This window comes from Pseudophryne corroboree, chromosome 1 (assembly GCF_028390025.1).
Source record: "Pseudophryne corroboree isolate aPseCor3 chromosome 1, aPseCor3.hap2, whole genome shotgun sequence".
In the NCBI taxonomy this organism is placed as follows: domain Eukaryota; kingdom Metazoa; phylum Chordata; class Amphibia; order Anura; family Myobatrachidae; genus Pseudophryne; species Pseudophryne corroboree.
The window spans coordinates 695,499,524-695,518,834 of NC_086444.1; the positions used below are offsets into that span (position 1 = coordinate 695,499,524).

The 19,311-nt window shown below is 46.9% G+C and overlaps 1 protein-coding gene across 3 annotated transcripts in view; it reads left to right on the forward strand.

Annotated features, from left to right (window-relative positions):
- MOB3A (MOB kinase activator 3A) overlaps positions 1 to 19,311 on the forward strand; it is a 144,953-nt gene that overhangs the window by 27,288 nt on the left and 98,354 nt on the right. For all 3 annotated transcript variants that reach the window (XM_063914798.1, XM_063914797.1, XM_063914799.1), the window contains exon 2: positions 3,276 to 3,780. In XM_063914798.1, the coding sequence (XP_063770868.1) occupies positions 3,363 to 3,780 (418 nt within the window). In that variant the 5' untranslated portion in view covers positions 3,276 to 3,362. The remainder of the gene's footprint in view (positions 1 to 3,275; positions 3,781 to 19,311) is intronic.

Consider the following 19,311-nt stretch of genomic DNA (forward strand, 5'->3'; position numbering starts at 1 on the left):
CTTCAGACAGGGAGGCTGTGCTAGCGGCAATTCACAAGCTGTATTCCCAGCAGGTGATAATCAAGGTGCCCCTACTTCAACAAGGACGGGGTTACTATTCCACACTGTTTGTGGTACCGAAACCGGACGGTTCGGTGAGACCCATTTTAAATTTGAAATCCTTGAACACATACATAAAAAAATTCAAGTTCAAGATGGAATCGCTCAGGGCGGTTATTGCAAGCCTGGACGAGGGGGATTACATGGTATCCCTGGACATCAAGGATGCTTACCTGCATGTCCCCATTTACTATCCTCACCAGGAGTACCTCAGATTTGTGGTACAGGATTGCCGTTACCAATTCCAGACGCTGCCGTTTGGACTCTCCACGGCACCGAGGGTGTTTACCAAGGTAATGGCGGAAATGATGATACTCCTTCGAAGAAAGGGAGTTTTAATTATCCCGTACTTGGACGAGCTCCTAATAAAGGCGAGGTCCAAGGAGCAGTTATTGGTGGGAGTAGCACTATCTCAGGAGGTGCTACACCAGCATGGTTGGATTCTGAATATTCCAAAATCACAGCTGGTTCCGACGACACCTCTACTGTTCCTGGGTATGATTCTGGATACAGTCCAGAAAAAAGTGTTTCTCCCGGAGGAGAAAGCCAAGGAGCTGTCATCTCTAGTCAGAGACCTCCTGAAACCAAAACAGGTATCGGTGCATCACTGCACGCGGGTCCTGGGAAAGATGGTGGCTTCTTACGAAGCAATTCCTTTCGGCAGGTTCCATGCCAGAATCTTTCAGTGGGACCTGTTGGACCAATGGTCCAGATCGCATCTTCAGATGCATCGCCTAATAACCCTGTCTCCAAGAACCAGGGTGTCTCTGCTGTGGTGGCTGCAGAGTGCTCATCTTCTAGAGGGCTGCAGATTCGGCGTACAGGACTGGGTCCTGGTAACCACGGATGCCAGCCTTCGAGGCTGGGGGGCAGTCACACAGGGAAGAAACTTCCAAGGACTATGGTCGAGTCAGGAGACTTCCCTACACATAAATATTCTGGAACGAAGGGCCATTTACAATGCCCTAAGTCAGGCAAAATCCCTGCTTCTACACCAGCCGGTACTGATCCAGTCAGACAACATCACGGCAGTCGCCCATGTAAATCGACAGGGCGGCACAAGAAGCAGGATGGCAATGGCAGAAGCCACAAGGATTCTCAGATGGGCGGAAAATCACGTACTAGCACTGTCAGCAGTGTTCATTCCGGGAGTGGACAACTGGGAAGCAGACTTTCTCAGCAGGCACGACCTCCACCCGGGAGAGTGGGGACTTCATCCAGAAGTCTTCACGCTGATTGTAAATCGATGGGAACGGCCACAGGTGGACATGATGGCGTCCCGCCTAAACAAAAAACTAGAGAGATATTGCGCCAGGTCAAGGGACCCTCAGGCGATAGCTGTGGACGCTCTAGTGACACCGTGGGTGTACCAGTCAGTTTATGTGTTCCCTCCTCTGCCTCTCATACCAAGGGTACTGAGAATAATAAGAAAACGAGGAGTAAGAACAATACTCGTGGTTCCGGATTGGCCAAGATGAGCGTGGTACCCGGTACTTCAAGAGATGATCTCAGAGGACCCATGGCCTCTGCCGCTCAGACAGGACCTGCTGCAGCAGGGGCCCTGTCTGTTCCAAGACTTACCGCGGCTGCGTTTGACGGCATGGCGGTTGAACGCCGGATCCTGAAGGAAAAGGGCATTCCGGAGGAAGTCATTCCTACGCTGATTAAAGCCAGGAAAGATGTAACTGCAAAGCATTATCACCGCATATGGCGGAAATATGTTGCTTGGTGTGAGGCCAAAAAGGCCCCAACAGAGGAATTTCAACTAGGTCGATTTCTGCATTTCCTACAAGCAGGAGTGACTATGGGCCTGAAATTAGGCTCCATTAAGGTACAGATCTCGGCTCTGTCGATTTTCTTCCAGAAAGAACTAGCTTCACTACCTGAAGTTCAGACGTTTGTGAAAGGAGTGCTGCATATTCAGCCCCCGTTTGTGCCTCCAGTGACACCTTGGGATCTCAACGTGGTGTTGAGTTTCTTAAAATCACATTGGTTTGAGCCACTTAAAACCGTGGATCTAAAATATCTCATGTGGAAAGTGGTCATGTTATTGGCCTTGGCTTCAGCCAGGCGTGTGTCAGAATTGGCAGCTTTGTCATGTAAAAGCCCTTATCTGATTTTCCATATGGATAGGGCTGAATTGAGGACTCGTCCTCAGTTTCTCCCTAAGGTGGTATCAGCTTTTCACTTGAACCAACCTATTGTGGTGCCTGCGGCTACTAGGGACTTGGAGGATTCCAAGTTACTGGACGTAGTCAGGGCCTTGAAAATTTATGTTTCCAGGACGGCTAGAGTCAGGAAAACTGACTCGCTATTTATCCTGTATGCACACAACAAACTGGGTGCTCCTGCTTCTAAGCAGACTATTGCTCGCTGGATTTGTAGCACAATTCAGCTGGCGCATTCTGCGGCTGGACTGCCGCATCCTAAATCAGTAAAAGCCTATTCCACAAGGAAGGTGGGCTCATCTTGGGCGGCTGCCCGAGGGGTCTCGGCTTTACAACTTTGCCGAGCTGCTACTTGGTCAGGGGCAAACACGTTTGCAAAATTCTACAAATTTGATACCCTGGCTGAGGAGGACCTTGAGTTCTCTCATTCGGTGCTGCAGAGTCATCCGCACTCTCCCGCCCGTTTGGGAGCTTTGGTATAATCCCCATGGTCCTTTCGGAGTTCCCAGCATCCACTAGGACGTCCGAGAAAATAAGATTTTACTCACCGGTAAATCTATTTCTCGTAGTCCATAGTGGATGCTGGGCGCCCATCCCAAGTGCGGATTGTCTGCAATACTTGTACATAGTTATTGTTAACTAAAGGGTTATTGTTGAGCCATCTGTTGAGAGGCTCAGTTGTTTTCATTCTGTTAAACTGGGTATAGTATCACGAGTTATACGGTGTGATTGGTGTGGCTGGTAGGAGTCTTACCCGGGATTCAAAATCCTTCCTTATTATGTCAGCTCGTCCGGGCACAGTGTCCTAACTGAGGCTTGGAGGAGGGTCATAGTGGGAGGAGCCAGTGCACACCAGGTGACCTAAAAGCTTTCTTTAGTTGTGCCCAGTCTCCTGCGGAGCCGCTATTCCCCATGGTCCTTTCGGAGTACCCAGCATCCACTACGGACTACGAGAAATAGATTTACCATTGAGTAAAATCTTATTTTTTCTCTCTCTTCCTTCCCCAGACTCAAAACAGTACAGGAAGTGCAACTTCATAATTTTAAAGATTTATAACAAGTAACAAAGGGCTCAGTTAACAAACATCTATTACTATGTCCAACCCCCTCAAGCAAGTGTTTAACAAGGACAGAACATTCCGTCCCAAGCGAAAATTTGAGCCCGGCACACAACGTTTTGAGTTGCATAAGAAAGCCCAAGCATCCCTCAATGCTGGATTAGACTTGAAGTTGGCCGTCCAGCTACCACATGGGGAGGACCAGAATGATTGGGTGGCTGTACATGTTGTGGATTTTTTCAATCGCATCAACTTAATTTATGGTACCATCAGTGACAGTTGCACTGAGCAGTCCTGTCCAGTTATGTCTGGTGGTCCAAAATATGAGTACAGATGGCAAGATGAAAACCGATATAGAAAACCCACACCTCTCTCTGCTCCAAAATACATGAATCTCTTGATGGACTGGATTGAAGTTCAAATTAACAATGAAGACATATTCCCTACAAACATTGGTAAGTTTTAGTATACTACTTTCTTTTGGTGGAAAAATTATGCAGCTCAGGATTTGTAGCATTATATGTAAGTTGGAAACTATTTTGGATATTGGTCACCAACTAAAGAGAAAGTAAAATGTCACTAATAAATGTTTACATATGCAGCACTTAAGCCGTGAGGAGGGTGAATTGCTGTGTCTTTGCCGGTTGTTACAGTGCTTTTACACTGGCAACTCACGTCTAAGGGTGATATGTGGTTGCCGCCCAAATCGGAACGACTTATCTGGCTAATTGTACAGTGTGTACGCATGATTGCGCTCTCCTGCGGGTCACATGAGACATCTTCTGGTGCTACACGGCCAACCAGTAGGTATCGTGTACAATGCCATTCTGCCGAATACAGCATGGCATTGTACATCGCACCATTGTCCCCTGCATCGTCCATGTGTGTGTGTACGGCACAATGCAGGGTTCCGCTGATCGGCCGGGTGCTTATCGTTCTGATGTGTACCCGGCCTAAGTGAATTGGCCCCTGTACTTGAGACTGTCCGTTATAGTCTCTCTTACCTCTGTGTGGCAGGTTACCTTGTTAGGAAAGAGCTGCTCCTCCAACCAAACTGATCTTCCATGACTGATACATGGCAGACTTGCTTTGATGAAGACCTTTGCATTGGATGAATCATACCTCTTCACGGCAAATGTTTCCTGTGTAGAATAATTCTACAGAAGCTATAAAATGGTGCAAATGAAAACAAACACAGCAGTGAAGCAATCCTATATAGGCAGTTTAGTTTTAAGAAAATTGACTTGCTCTGAGGGTAGCTGTTTTACTTCAGCGTTTAAGTAGTAAGTAGAGGTATAGCTTTCCAAAGTGGTGGAGGCTGATGCAGAAGGGGAATTTAAAACTCCCCAGACCAGGACAATTTTTTTGGTGGTCTTCGACAAACAAAGAAAAACCCATAATTTATCTCTGAGATAACTTGAAAGTGACAAGTGATTGTCATCCTTCATTGCTTCGTCCATATTTAATAGAGATCAGACTTTGCATTTGATGCTAGGTTCAACAGAATATATTAAAACCAAATGAAGATGGCATGGACAAAAATAATGTAATATTCTGTTGCACAGCCTCATGTCACCAACCCCAAACAACTTTTTAATACATTATGTGTAACTAGCACTATACTGGGAGACATTTATGTGTAACTGGCACTATAGTGGGGATATAAAAATAAACATTTCTACTTCAGGGTCCATAGTCTTCACAGGTACATAGGGGTATAGTCTTCGCATATGATCCGGGGCACCAGACAGTTCAAGCTTTGTAACTTCCCAAAATGCTCTGGTCTTCCTCCTATATAACCCACCCCTAGCCATGGCCTATCCGTTTTGTTTGGGTGCCCATTTTAGACAGTGGGGCTGCGTCTGTGCAGCCACAAGCTAATTTTAATATTTTGCTTTTTGAGCGTCTGAGTCGCAGCGCTAGGCTGTACGACTGAAGCCAGCGCTGCTACTCCTACAACTTGCTGCAGCTAGCATAGAGCTCCCCGGCAACTCGGAGACTGCAGTTGGCCAACAGGAAGACAGGTAAGTTGGTTTTCCATGAAAGCAGCAAAGTCGCGTGTGTGTATGTATGTATATGTATATATAGATACAGATATAGCTAGAGATATATATATATATATATATATATATATATATAGAGAGAGAGAGAGATAGTTATATAGAGATATATAGATATATAGATATATATATATATAGATTTGTATGTGTGTATGTATATATGTGTATATATATATGTGTGTGTGTATATATATATATATATATATATATATATATATATATATATATATATATATATATATAGAGAGAGAAAAAGATTCAGAGGGGGCACTCTCCAGACTTTTTTCATAAACAACTGTTCATTTATTGATTATATACTTTACATGATCAGCATTTCCTCAAGCGCTTTCGGCCCAAAGCAAGGGCCTTCCTCAGGAGGTACTGTACAAAATCCACAACTTCCACCAACCGTGAGCAAAAGATCCAAACATCCAGCAATAACACTGGTCCTGCCTGACTGGCCCTAAATACCCTAGCCACTTGAAAAACGGCGCCAAAAGCAATGTGATGTCATCAAGGAGAGACAAAAGCTTCTCCGCAATAAATAACCTCTTATTGTAAAAAAACGGGATAATAACATGGCCAACTCACCCCCGCCTGGGAGCACAAGTAGTGAAACTCATAACCAACGAGCCGGAGACAACGGAGCCACATCAACAGCCCACTGAGAACCGCCGAGTACCGGAGCGGGGCACTTCCGGTCCGTGGAACGCAAACGTCACACGGCCGGAAGTGCCCATCCGGAGCGCAAACAGGAAGTCGGGGACCTTTATTTTAAACGCATTCAAGCTATATCATAGATGGGTAAGCTGTCATTCCGGATTTAGCCAATGTACACAATTCCACCCATGTTGGGACATATTAAAATAACTACAAGTGGTCAAATGCATATAACATGCATAGACAAGGGTACTAGAGCCAGGCAGAGCAGTATTGGGATTTCCCCACAACAATGGAGATGAAGGCTCGTTTTTCTCAGAGGGGGTACAGCAAAGATACCATCAACAAATGTTTGGAAAAAGCACGATCACGAATAGGTGAAGTGAAACCGACCAAAGAATCGCGGATGATATATGTCACACAATTTGATGCCAAATCGCCCACCATCAGAACATCAATAAGGAGACACTGGCCTATCTTGAGTTCAGATCCGAAATTCAAAAAATCTTTGGAACATCCACCCATGTTAGCCTTTAGACGTGGGCGAAATTTGAAACAATTGTTGATGCACCCTACGAGACAAATGGGTGGCTCAGAAAACAATTGGTTGCATAAAACAAGAAAAGGCTGTGTCAAATGCCTGGGCTGTGTGACATGTCGCTCTATGTTGGTCGGGGAGAAGTTTCCACATCCACTGAGTGGGAAACCAATCACCATTCGATATCGATTACACTGCCGGATGGATCATGTCATCTATATGCTATTATGCCCTTGTGGACTTCCATATGTGGGGATGACCACCTGTTCATTCAGAGAGCGAATGGCAAACCATCGCAGCTCAATTCATCAAGCGCTACAAACAGGCCGTACCGACAAACCGGTGGCCCAACACTTTTTGAAGGAAGGACACCAAGTGGCATCTTTGAAGTGCAGAATCATTGACTGGGTCCCTGTTCCTAACAGAGGAGGTGATCGGTCTCTTCTTTTGAAAAAATTAGAAGCAAGATGGATATATAGATTAGGCTCTGTGACACCTAATGGCCTGAATGAGTCGAACCCGCTTAACATATTTTTACGTTAAACCTACATATGAGTTTTTTTCTTGCCCGATGCACGTTTTTTTAATGTTTTTTAAGTGTTCTATACACTTTTTCTATAATTAATGCTCTTGCACTAGGTAGTATTATATATATTTTTTAATTCAAACAATGTGTGTTTGGCCTTGATCCACAGGGTGCAGTGGGATGCGTTTAATTGACCCAAATAGATAATGGTAAATTACTTTAGAATTGGGTGATATGTAATGATTAACAATAGTTGGTTTCTGCCTGACCGCTGCACCGTAGGGATCTAGCCAATGTGTGTACATATTTTTGTTTGTGGGGGGTGTATTTTTGTTGTGGGGAAATCCCAATACTGCTCTGCCTGGCTCTAGTACCCTTGTCTATGCATGTTATATGCATTTGACCACTTGTAGTTTATTTTAATATGTCCCAACATGGGTGGAATTGTGTACATTGGCTAAATCCGGAATGACAGCTTACCCATCTATGATATAGCTTGAATGCGTTTAAAATAAAGGTCCCTGACTTCCTGTTTGCGCTCCGGATGGGCACTTCCGGCCGTGTGACGTTTGCGTTCCACGGACCGGAAGTGCCCCGCTCCGGTACTCGGCGGTTCTCAGTGGGCTGTTGATGTGGCTCCGTTGTCTCCGGCTCGTTGGTTATGAGTTTCACTACTTGTGCTCCCAGGCGGGGGTGAGTTGGCCATGTTATTATCCCGTTTTTTTACAATAAGAGGTTATTTATTGCGGAGAAGCTTTTGTCTCTCCTTGATGACATCACATTGCTTTTGGCGCCGTTTTTCAAGTGGCTAGGGTATTTAGGGCCAGTCAGGCAGGACCAGTGTTATTGCTGGATGTTTGGATCTTTTGCTCACGGTTGGTGGAAGTTGTGGATTTTGTACAGTACCTCCTGAGGAAGGCCCTTGCTTTGGGCCGAAAGCGCTTGAGGAAATGCTGATCATGTAAAGTATATAATCAATAAATGAACAGTTGTTTATGAAAAAAGTCTGGAGAGTGCCCCCTCTGAATCTCTTTCTCTACATTTGGATACCACGGTATTCGAGTGGACACCCCAGCGGTTACATAATTTTGAAGATGTGAGTGCAACCACCTGTTGGATATATATATATATATATATATATATATATATATATATATATATAGAACAATCCGTGGTTTTTTTCCACATGAACCAGCACACCAAAAAGTAGCAGGAATATTAATTCATTTAATCCATATTAATCCATATTAATTCTCCAAAAGTGCAATGTGCAATGTGCAAGCATAGGCATGGATAATAAAAGTAATACTTAGCAGTTCAATGCATCAAAGTGAGTGGCAGCTCCTACAGCTGTTTCGGTGCTAAAGCACCTTCATCATGGGAATAGCCATCAGATGGCTATTCCCATGATGAAGGTGCTTTAGCACCGAAACAGCTGTAGGAGCTGCCACTCACTTTGATGCATTGAACTGCTAAGTATTACTTTTATTATCCATGCCTATGCTTGCACATTGCACATTGCACTTTTGGAGAATTAATATGGATTAATATGGATTAAATGAATTAATATTCCTGCTACTTTTTGGTGTGCTGGTTCATGTGGAAAAAAACCACGGATTGTTCTGTACTGATTGTCTCACCGTGCACCCAGCAAATGATTAAGAAGGTGTGTGCGATTCAATTCGCTTTGTCTATATATATATATATATATATATATATATATATATATATATATATATATATATATATATATATATATAAAAAATATATAGATATAGATATGAGATAGCTAGATATAATAGAGAAAGAGATATAGCTATATATACAGTGATCGTGCTGAGCCAAAAAAAAAAGTGGGTCCTACCGGTCTTTTTCTGGGTCCCATCGGAATGAAGGTTCTTATTAATCTTAATCTTGATACGGAGCGGTACTCACAGTTGCAGAGGAGGGCGCGGTGCCTGGTGAGCGTGGCCAGTCTCTTGGTGCTGGCGGCAGAGCGTGCAGCGGGGAGGGTGTGGAGCTGTGCCGGATGAGCGGGGCCAGTCTGTCAGCGCTGCAGTACAGATTCATGTGCTGGCGGGGAGCAGGATTCAAAGCGGGCGGACTGGCGGGAGACACTGCAGGCTGTGATTGGCTGGAGACTACAGGAGGTGATTGGCTGAGTTAACAGCCAGTCACCTCCTGTGTGCTGCTGACTGGCTAGCGCGATGCAAACACACATTCAGATGAGCGTGTCTGTGGGACCCGCTCATCTTCTAAATGTTAGTCCCGGGCGGCCGTTTTTGGGTAAAATACGCGCCATAGCGCATTTCTGCGATCACTGTGTATATGTGTGTGTGTGTGTATGTATGTATATTTCTGCTGCGGGGTACACTGGGCTCCACAAGTCTGGACAATGGGGTGTAGAGAGGATCTTGATCCGAGGCACCAACAGGCTCAAAGCTTTGACCTTCTTCCCAAGATGCATAGCGCTGCCTCCTCTATCACCCCGCCTCGCAGCACAGGAGCTCAGTTTGTCAGTTGGTGCTGCAGTAAGCAGGCACTTAACAGAGGGGCTGCTCCAGGCAGCCCTAAGAAAAGCTTTTTATGAGGAAAAAAGTGAAGACTTCCAAGGGCAGCAGCAGGGGTAAATGTCTTCTGACATTCTCTGCTGCAGCTCCAGCTCTACCCAGCGGCACTGTACACTCCCGAGCCCTGGTTGCCGGGTACCTACAGCGGAGGCTCCGGTTTACTTCACGTTAGGCACACACGTCTGGGGCTCTCCAGGATCGCGTAGCCGCGCTTCGGGAGGTGGTAAGTGGGTCTTTATCGCGATCCGGCACGGACAGTCGGAGGCGGTCCGCGCGCGCTGGCGGTGGACACTGTGGATACAGGCAATCCCACTAGATCACCAGGGCATGGGCGCAGGTCAGGTTTTCTCTTAAAACCGATTTTAATATCGCCCACAGTACCCGGTGGATTTGCCAGCAAGGGGGATAAGGCTTAGACCTGAAGCCCCTCCCCTAGCCCCAGGGCGCCATTTCCAGCAAGTGTTCCCGCCCTGGAGCTGCATCTCTGTCTTTCCTCACTCCCTGTCAGTGTCTGCGGCGCCATTACTCCTCAGCTCACTGTTTCTGGGACTGCTTGGGCAAATCCTCCTATGTAAAGCTGCCTGGTTGTCAGTGCTGTGACTTCACATGACACTTAAGCATTCTACCTGCCTTTTTAGTCAGTGTTAGTAAGAAAGAGTGCATTTAGGGGGTCATTCCGAGTTGTTCGCTCGTTATTTTTTTTTCGCAACGGAGCGATTAGTCGCTCATGCGCAATGTCCGCAGTGCGACTGCGCCAAGTAAATTTGCTATGCAGTTAGGTAATTTACTCACGGCATTACAAGGTTTTTTTCTTCGCTCTGGTGATCGTAATGTGATTGACAGGAAGTGGGTGTTTCTGGGCGGAAACTGGCCGTTTTATGGGTGTGTGTGAAAAAACGCTACCGTTTCTGGGAAAAACGCGGGAGTGGCTGGAGAAACGGAGGAGTGTCTGGGCGAACGCTGGGTGTGTTTGTGACGTCAAACCAGGAACGAAACTGACTGAACTGATCGCAGATGCCGAGTAAGTCTGGAGCTACTCAGAAACTGCTAAGAAGTGTCTATTCGCAATTCTGCTAATCTTTCATTCGCAATTTTGATAAGCTAAGATTCACTCCCAGTAGGCGGCGGCTTAGCGTGTGCAAAGCTGCTAAAAGCAGCTTGCGAGCGAACAACTCGGAATGACCCCCTTAGTCAGGGGTTTATAGTACAATTACCCTGTGATATAACACTACACAGTAAGAAACTGGATGTATATCTATTGACTATATAGCTGTGTAAGCTAGTCCAGTGCAGTATTATTGTCTGTAATAACCTCTGCATTGTACAAACTGTGACTATTTGTGTGTGCATTGATAGCTGAGTGGTGTCCATCTCGTGTCTTTCACTCAACTTGCTATCCCTATATTCTATAACCTGAGGGGGCTTGGTGCGTCAGGTGTTATTTAATATAGGATTTTCACAAAGATATACTGTATTACGTGTTTTTCTCTGTGATTTAGTCACCATATCTCTCCTTTATCTTTGCTGGTGCTGACTACACTGCGCAGGGGTTTGGGTTTAGGGATATAGTGCTGCTAATAATTGTACTGTGTTACCTTATACTGCAAGTTATATCATGTCTGCTTCTGAGGGTAGCGGTTCTGGGGCGGAACACACTGCTGGTGTTGCTGAAGCCACAGGCACATATGGGGAGAATATAGCAGCTGTGGGCTCTGGTTCTGGGGGCTCCCTGCCCCCCAGTGGGACTGTGGCAACGGAGGCACATACTGACCCTCCGTGGGCCGCTTTTTCCACGCTTCTGCATACGCTAGTTCATAAACTAACACCCCCTATGGGACCCCCAATGCCGGTACAACCGTATGTGGTCCCTGCAGCTAACCCGCCGTGGGCGGACGATTTATGTGCTTAATTAAAGAAGTTGAACCAGTCCCTGACTACTAAAAAGTCTGACCAACGATCGCCTAAGTCCAAGAGGTCCTCTAAGCGAGCGCTCGTCTCCTCACAATCCACTGCTGTCACCGACACCTCGTCTGATGAAGACGGCGCATTTTCTGACCCCTCAGGTTCTGACTCCGATACGGCTGATGGGGAGGGTAGTTCACATGTGGATGTTCCTGATCTTTTGTAGGCTATTAAGTTTAATTCTGCAGATTACGGATGATCCCGAGCCATCCGTTCCTCCTAAGAAACCAGATAGGTTCAAGCGTCAGAAGGTGATTAAACAAGTTTTACCTCACTCTGACCACCTAGTGGATATACGTCAGGAACCCTGGCAAAGCCCGGGTACGAAGTTTGTGCCTCAAAAGAAGATGCTGGCTCGCTATCCCCTCACGCCAGAGCTGTCTAAGAATTGGGAATCGCCTCCTCCAGTGGACTCACATGTGGCTAGGATAGTGGTTTCCTCAGCTCTACCTGTCACTACCGTCACGTCTCTAAAAGAGCCTACGGATAAACGTGTCGAGGGTTGTCTAAAAGCGATTTACACCCTCACGGGTGCTGCACAAAGGCCCACTATTGCAGCTACATGGGCGGCAGAGGCTATTGAAGCATGGTCTATAGTGCTTGATAATTATGACTCCTAAAATTATCAAATCAGGCGCTCTGATATAAGGCACAAAATAAAGCTGTTGGTCACCCAATTTATATAATAGAATTGATATACTGATATCTATATACTTATAGCTGCTCCCACATGAGTATTCTGCGATACTCCAATAGATACAAAGTAATTGTGAAACATGCAATATCACAAGAGAGCGCTAGATACCGATCATTACTATATAAACATATTTTATTCAATCACATAAAATAAAAGCATAAAAAATGCAATGCATATTTTCATAAAAGAATTATTCTCACTGCTGATATTATTTACACGCTGCCATATACTGTATCCCAATTGTATATTGCACAGATGTCCACATCCAAAAGACCAGTGTGGCTGGTTCGCTCCAAAGCAAATTATAAAGTTCCAATTTGTTTTAGGGAATGTGAATGGTGTTCACTAGATGGTGAATGTTCAGCTGTATAAACGATGGGCGCTATGCTACTACCTCCCCCGACAGCCAAACAATTTTGTGCTCACCACTTATTCCTTAGAGCAGGCCTGGCCAACCTGTGGCTCTCCAGTTGTTGTAAAACTACAAGTCCCATCATGCTTTGCCACAGTTTTGCTATTAGGGAATGCTAAAACTGTTGCAAGGCATGCTGGGATGTGTAGTTTCATAACATCTGGAGAGCCACAGGTTGGCCAGGCCTGCCTTAGTGTCTCATGTGAGGTTGGCTGTCAGCATGCGGAATCCGTTGTGGTTGGTGGGAGCGGCGGTGTTCTATTCAGTTCACCGGGGAGGGAGGGCGCCGTTTGTAGCTGCAGAATTCAGGCAGTTTGCCGTGTGCTGGAGTGTGGATTGTGGTGCTGTGCTTGTGTAGATCTCAGGGAAAAACAGCAGCGTGAGATGTCCTTAACATGTTTCTCCGTGAAAATCAAACCACAGTTTCATCAAATAAAACCACCGTGGTGTGATATTGCATGTTTCACAATTACTTTGTATTGAAGCATGGGCCTTGGAGTTAGAGGCTGAAATCTCCTCTGACCATGCTAGACAATGCTTGTCATATATTGTCACAGCTTCTCACTATATTAAAGAGGCGGCTTCTGATGCCGGTATTCTAGCAGCCAAGGCCTCTACTACATCAGTCCTGGCTCGCCGGATATTGTGTCTGAGATCCTGGTCTGTGGATCTGGACTCTAGAAAAACCCTGGAGGTACTCCCTTTCAAGGGAGAGATTCTGTTTGGGGAGGACTTAAATAAGATAGTGGCTGACTTTGCTACTGCCAAAACTGCCTGTCTGCCTAATACAGCTCCTTCTGTGTCGAAGGCCAAAGGCACTTCCTTTCGTCCTTCAGGTAAAGCAAAAGGTCAGGCGTACCATAAGCAGGCCCGCACTTCCAAACCTGGTAAGCCGAAGCCCAAAAGAGCCTGGGCTGCCCGTCAGCCAGCAGCCAAGACCGATAAGCCTGCTGCATGATGGGGCGGGCCTCCCCCTGGGGGATCCCAGGGTGGGGGGCCGGCTTCTAGGGTATACCCAGGAATGGTTGAAGACCACTTCAGATGCCTGGGTACGGGAAGTCGTCACTCGAGGTTACGCCATAGCCTTCAAAAACCGACCCCCTCATCGATTTTGCCAGACAGACGTCCCGTCAGACCAGACAAAGGCAAACGCTCTGCATTCGGTGGTACAGACCCTCCTGGATACAGGAGTCGTAGTACAGGTGCCTCTTGCTCAGAGGGGCCGGGGGTACTATTCTCCGCTGTTTCTAGTCCCGAAACCGAATGAGTCCTCCCGGCCCATTCTCAACCTCAAGGCACTGAACAAATTTGTGAAGGTTTCCAAGTTCCGTATGGAAACCCTTCACTCTATAGTTCTGGCCTTGGAACCTGGGGACTACATGGTCTCTCTGGACATACAGGATGCTTACCTGCATATTCCTATAGCAGTGTCACATCAACAATACCTGAGGTTCGCTATTGGCAACCTCCATTACCAGTTTCGGGCATTACCTTTTGGTTTAACAACGGCTCTGCGAGTCTCCACCAAAGTTATGGCGGTGATGATGGTGGTACTCCGCCGTCAAGGGGTCAGGATACTGCCGTATCTGGACGACTTGTTAATCCTGGCAAATTCCCCAGATCTTCTCCTGCGTCATCTTGATATGACGGTCCGGTTTCTACAAGCCCACGGGTGGCTCATCAACTGGAAGAAATCCTCCCTGGTCCCTGCTCAGAGCATGGTGCATCTTGGAGCGCTGTTGGACACTCACAACCAGAGGTTGTTCTTGTCTCAGGAGAAAGTCCTGAAACTTCAGGACAGGATTCGTTGCTTCCTTTCTCGTCCGCAAGTGTCGATACATTCGGCAATGCAGGTGCTGGGCCTCATGGTGTCAGCATTTGACATGGTGGAGTATGCTCAATTCCATTCTCGCCCCCTCCAGAAGCTGATTCTAGCCAAGTGGGACGGCCTGCCTCACCGGATCAGGTCTCACATGATCTCTTTGACTCTGGAGGTCTGTCTGTCGCTGCTCTGGTGGCTCCTGGACCGACAATTGTGCAGAGGCCATCCCTTCTGGATATCCAACTGGGTCCTGTTGACGACAGATGCCAGTCTAAGAGGTTAGGGCGCAGTGCTGGAGCAGCACTCCTTGCAGGGTCGGTGGACCAAGGAGGAATCTCTCCTCTCGATCAACATTCTGGAATTGCGGGCGGTCTTCAATGCGTTGAACGTAGCCCAGCATTTGATTCAGAACCGTCCTGTTCAAGTACAGTCGGACAACGCCACCACAGTGGCTTACATAAATCATCAAGGCGGCACTCGAAGCCGTTTGGCAATGAAGGAAGCCTCGCGGATTCTACATTGGGCAGAACGCCATCTACCGGCAATATCGGCAATATTCATTCCGGGAGTCCTGATATGGGAAGCGGACTTTCTCAGTCGTCAGGACGTGCATGCCGGCGAGTGGGGCCTCCATCCAGAAGTGTTTCAACTCCTCGTGGAAAGGTGGGGTCTTCCAGATGTGGATCTGATGGCGTCTCGACACAATCACAAGGTTCCGGTCTTCCGAGCAAGGACAAGGGATCCTCAAGCAGCATTCGTGGATGCGCTGGCGTTGCCGTGTAGGTTTCGGCTGCCGTACGTGTTCCCTCCGGTGTCACTCCTGCCCAGGGTACTTCGGAAGTTCAAGCAAGAAAAAGGAAATCTGCTTCTCATAGCTCCGGCGTGGCCCAGACGGCACTGGTTCTCAGACCTGCAAGGCCTATCGTCAGAGCGTCCACTTCTACTTCCACAACGCCCAGACCTCCTCGTTCAGGGCCCCTGTGTCTACCAGGACCTAGCCCGGCTGTCTTTGACGGCGTGGCTCTTGAAGCTTCCGTCTTAAGAGCTAAGGGTTTTTCTGAAGAGATCATTCAAACTATGTTGCGGGCCCGGAAACCGGCCCCTGCTCGGATTTACCATCGGGTCTGGCATTCCTACTTTGTTTGGTGCGCATCTAACTATTATGACGCTTCCAAGTTTAGTACAGCCAATCTTTTGGCTTTTCTACAGCAGGGCCTAGATTTAGGCCTGCGTCTGGCCTCCCTCAAGGTTCATATTTCTGCCTTGTCGGTGTAGTTTCAGAGAAAAATTGCGACTTTACCTGTTGTTCATACTTTCACTCAGGGTGTGTTGCGTTTCCAACCTCCCTATGTCCCGCCTGTGGCTCCTTGGGACTTGTCGGTGGTTTTGGAGGCGTTGCAGGAGCCTCCATTTGAACCTCTTGGTTCAAGCTGACCTTAAGTGGCTTTCCCTTAAGGTGGTGTTCTTGCTGGCTATTGCCTCTGCTAGAAGAGTGTCGGATTTGGGTGCCTTGTCTTGTAGTTCCCCATATCTGATTTTTCACCGTGACCGGGCGGTTCTTAGGACTCGTCCCGGATATTTACCTAAGGTGGTTTCTTCGTTCCACCTTAATCAGGAGATTGTGGTTCCAGCTTTTGTTTCTCCTGATTTGTCTCCCAAAGAGCGGTCATTGGATGTGGTACGGGCTCTCCGTATCTATGTGAAGAGAACTGCTTCTATTCGAAAGGATGATTCTCTTTGTTTTGTTTGGATTTCACAAACGTGGCTGGCCTGCTCACAAGCAGACCCTGGCCAGGTGGATTAGAATGGTGATTGCGCATGCTTATGTGAAGGCTGGTCTGTCAGCTCCTGTTCACATTACGGCCCATTCTACTCGGTCTGTTGGACCTTCTTGGGCGACCCAACATGGTGCGACCCTTGACCAATTGTGCAAGGTGGCTACGTGGTCCTCCGGGAACACGTTCATAAGGTTCTATGCCTTCGTTACTGCCGCTTCCCAGGATGCTTCCTTTGGACGTCGGGTTCTTGTGCCCGCTACAGTGCGTCCCCTCCCATAAGAAACTGCTTTAGGACATCCCCATTGTCCAGACTTGTGGAGCCCAGTGTACCCCGCAGCAGAAAACGAGTTTTATGGTAAGAACTTACCCTTGTTAAAACTCTTTCTGCGAGGTACACTGGGCTCCACAAGGTGCCCACCCTGGCGCATTTAGCTTCTTTGGGTTGATATGGCATTAGCCGCTGACACTTCTCTTGTCGTGAGAGTGTGGTGTATGTGGCTACTAACCGTTGTCGTCTCTTTTCCTGCTACTGCATTGGGCTGGTTAACTAAACTGAGCTCCTGTGCTGGGAGGCGGGGTGATAGAGGAGGCGGCGCTGTACATTCTGGGAACAGTCAAAGCTTTGAGCCTGTTGGTGCCTCGGATCAAGATCCTATTCTACACCCCATTGTCCAGACTTGTGGGGCCCAGTGTACCTCGCAGAAAGAGTTTTAACAAGGGTAAGTTCTTACCATAAAACTCGATATATCTATATATATCTATATCTATATATATCTATATATATCTATATCTATATATATATATATATATATATCTATATATCTATATATATATATCTATATCTATATATATATATATATATATATATATATATATAAATAAATAAATAAAATCTGTGTGCATGCATACATGCATGCATGCATGCATACATACATACATGCACTTAAACACAATGTAACTCCAAGTCAATCACACTTCTGTGAGATCAAACGGTCCACATAGGAAGCAACACTGATTGACAATCAACTTCACATGCTGTTGTGCAAATGGAATAGACAACAGGTGGGAATTATAGGCAATTAGCAAGACACCCCCAATAAAGGAGGAGTTCTGCAGGTGGTGACCACAGACCACTTCTCAGCTCCTATGCTTTCTGGCTGATGTTTTGGTCACTTTTGAAAGCTGGCGGTGCTTTCACTCTAGTGGTAGCATGATACGGAGTCTACAACCCACACAAGTGGCTCAGGTAGTGCAGCTCATCCAGGATGGCACATCAATGCGAGCTGTGGCAAGAGGGTTTGCTGTGTCTGTCAGCGTAGTGTCCAGAGCATGGAGGCGCTACCAGGAGACAGGCCAGTACATCAGGAGACGTGGAGGAGGCTGTAGGAGGGCAAGAACCCAGCAGCAGGACCGCTACCTCCGCCTTTGTGCAAGGAGGAGCACTGCCAGAGCCATGCAAAATGACCTCCAGCAAGCCACAAATGTGCATGTGTCTACACAAACGATCAGAAACAGACTCCATGAGGGTGGTATGAGGGCCCGACGTCCACAGGTGGGGGTTGTGCTTACAGCCCAACACCGTGCAGAACGTTTGGCATTTGCCAGAGAACACCAAGATTGCCAAATTCGCCACTGGTGCCCTGTGCTCTTCACAGATGAAAGCAGGTTCTCACTGAGCACATGTGACAGACGTGACAGAGTCTGGAGACGCCAAGGAGAACGTTCTGCTGCCTGCAACATCCTCCAGCATGACCGGTTTGCCAGAGGTAGCCTGACTGCCATTAGGTACCGAGATGAGATCCTCAGACCCCTTGTGAGACCATATGCTGGTGCGGTTGGCCCTGGGTTCCCCCTAATGCAAGACAGTGCAAGACCTCATTTGGCTGAAGTGTCAGTAGTTCCTGCAAGACGAAGGCATTGATGCTATGGACTGGCCCGCCCATTCCCCAGACCTGAATCCAATTGAGCACATCTGGGACATCATGTCTCGCTCCATCCACCAACGCCACGTTGCACCACAGACTGTCCAGGAGTTGGCGGATGCTTTTGTCCAGGTCTGGGAGGAGATCCCTCAGGAGACCATCTGCCACCTCATCAGGAGCATGCCCAGGCATTGTAGGGAGGTCATACAGGCACGTGGAGGCCACACACACTACTGAGCCTCATATTGACTTGTTTTAAGGACATTACATCAAAGTTGGATCAGCCTGTAGTGTGTTTTTCCACTTTAATTTTGTGTGACTCCAAATCCAGACCTCCATGGGTTAATAAATTTGATTTCCATTGATAATTTTTGTGTGATTTTGATGTCCGCTCACTCAACTATGTAAAGAACAAAGTATTTAATAAGAATAATTCATTCATTCAGATCTAGGATGTGTTATTTTAGTGTTCCCTTTATTTTTTTTGAGCTGTGTGTGTGTATATGTGTGTGTGTGTATAGATGTGTGTGTGTGTATGTATATGTATATATATATATATATATATATATATATATATATATATACACACATATATATATATATATATATATACACACATATATATATACACACATATATACGTGATGAAAAAAGACCTGCGGCACTCAGAGACTTAAACAGTGAAAACCGTGTATTCACATCCGCAAATGAACCAACGTTTCGGGGCTCGCACGCCCCTTTGTCAAGGTGATCAGAAATGAGAAACATGCAGACACTACTTACCTAAATACCTATGAGAAGCCCGCCGTGAAGAGGCACCGCCCGCGGGTGCGCCTTCGGGACCCGGAACTGGCGCACAGACGGCGCGGCATGATGACGTGTAGCCATGGTAACCGGGAAGCCGGAGATTGCGTCAACGCGAGCTGGTGCTATACAAAACATAACAGTGACATTTAGTAACAGAACCCCTCGAGGGGTTCTGTTACTAAATGTCATTGTTATGTTTTGTATAGCACCAGCTCGCGTTGACGCGATCTCC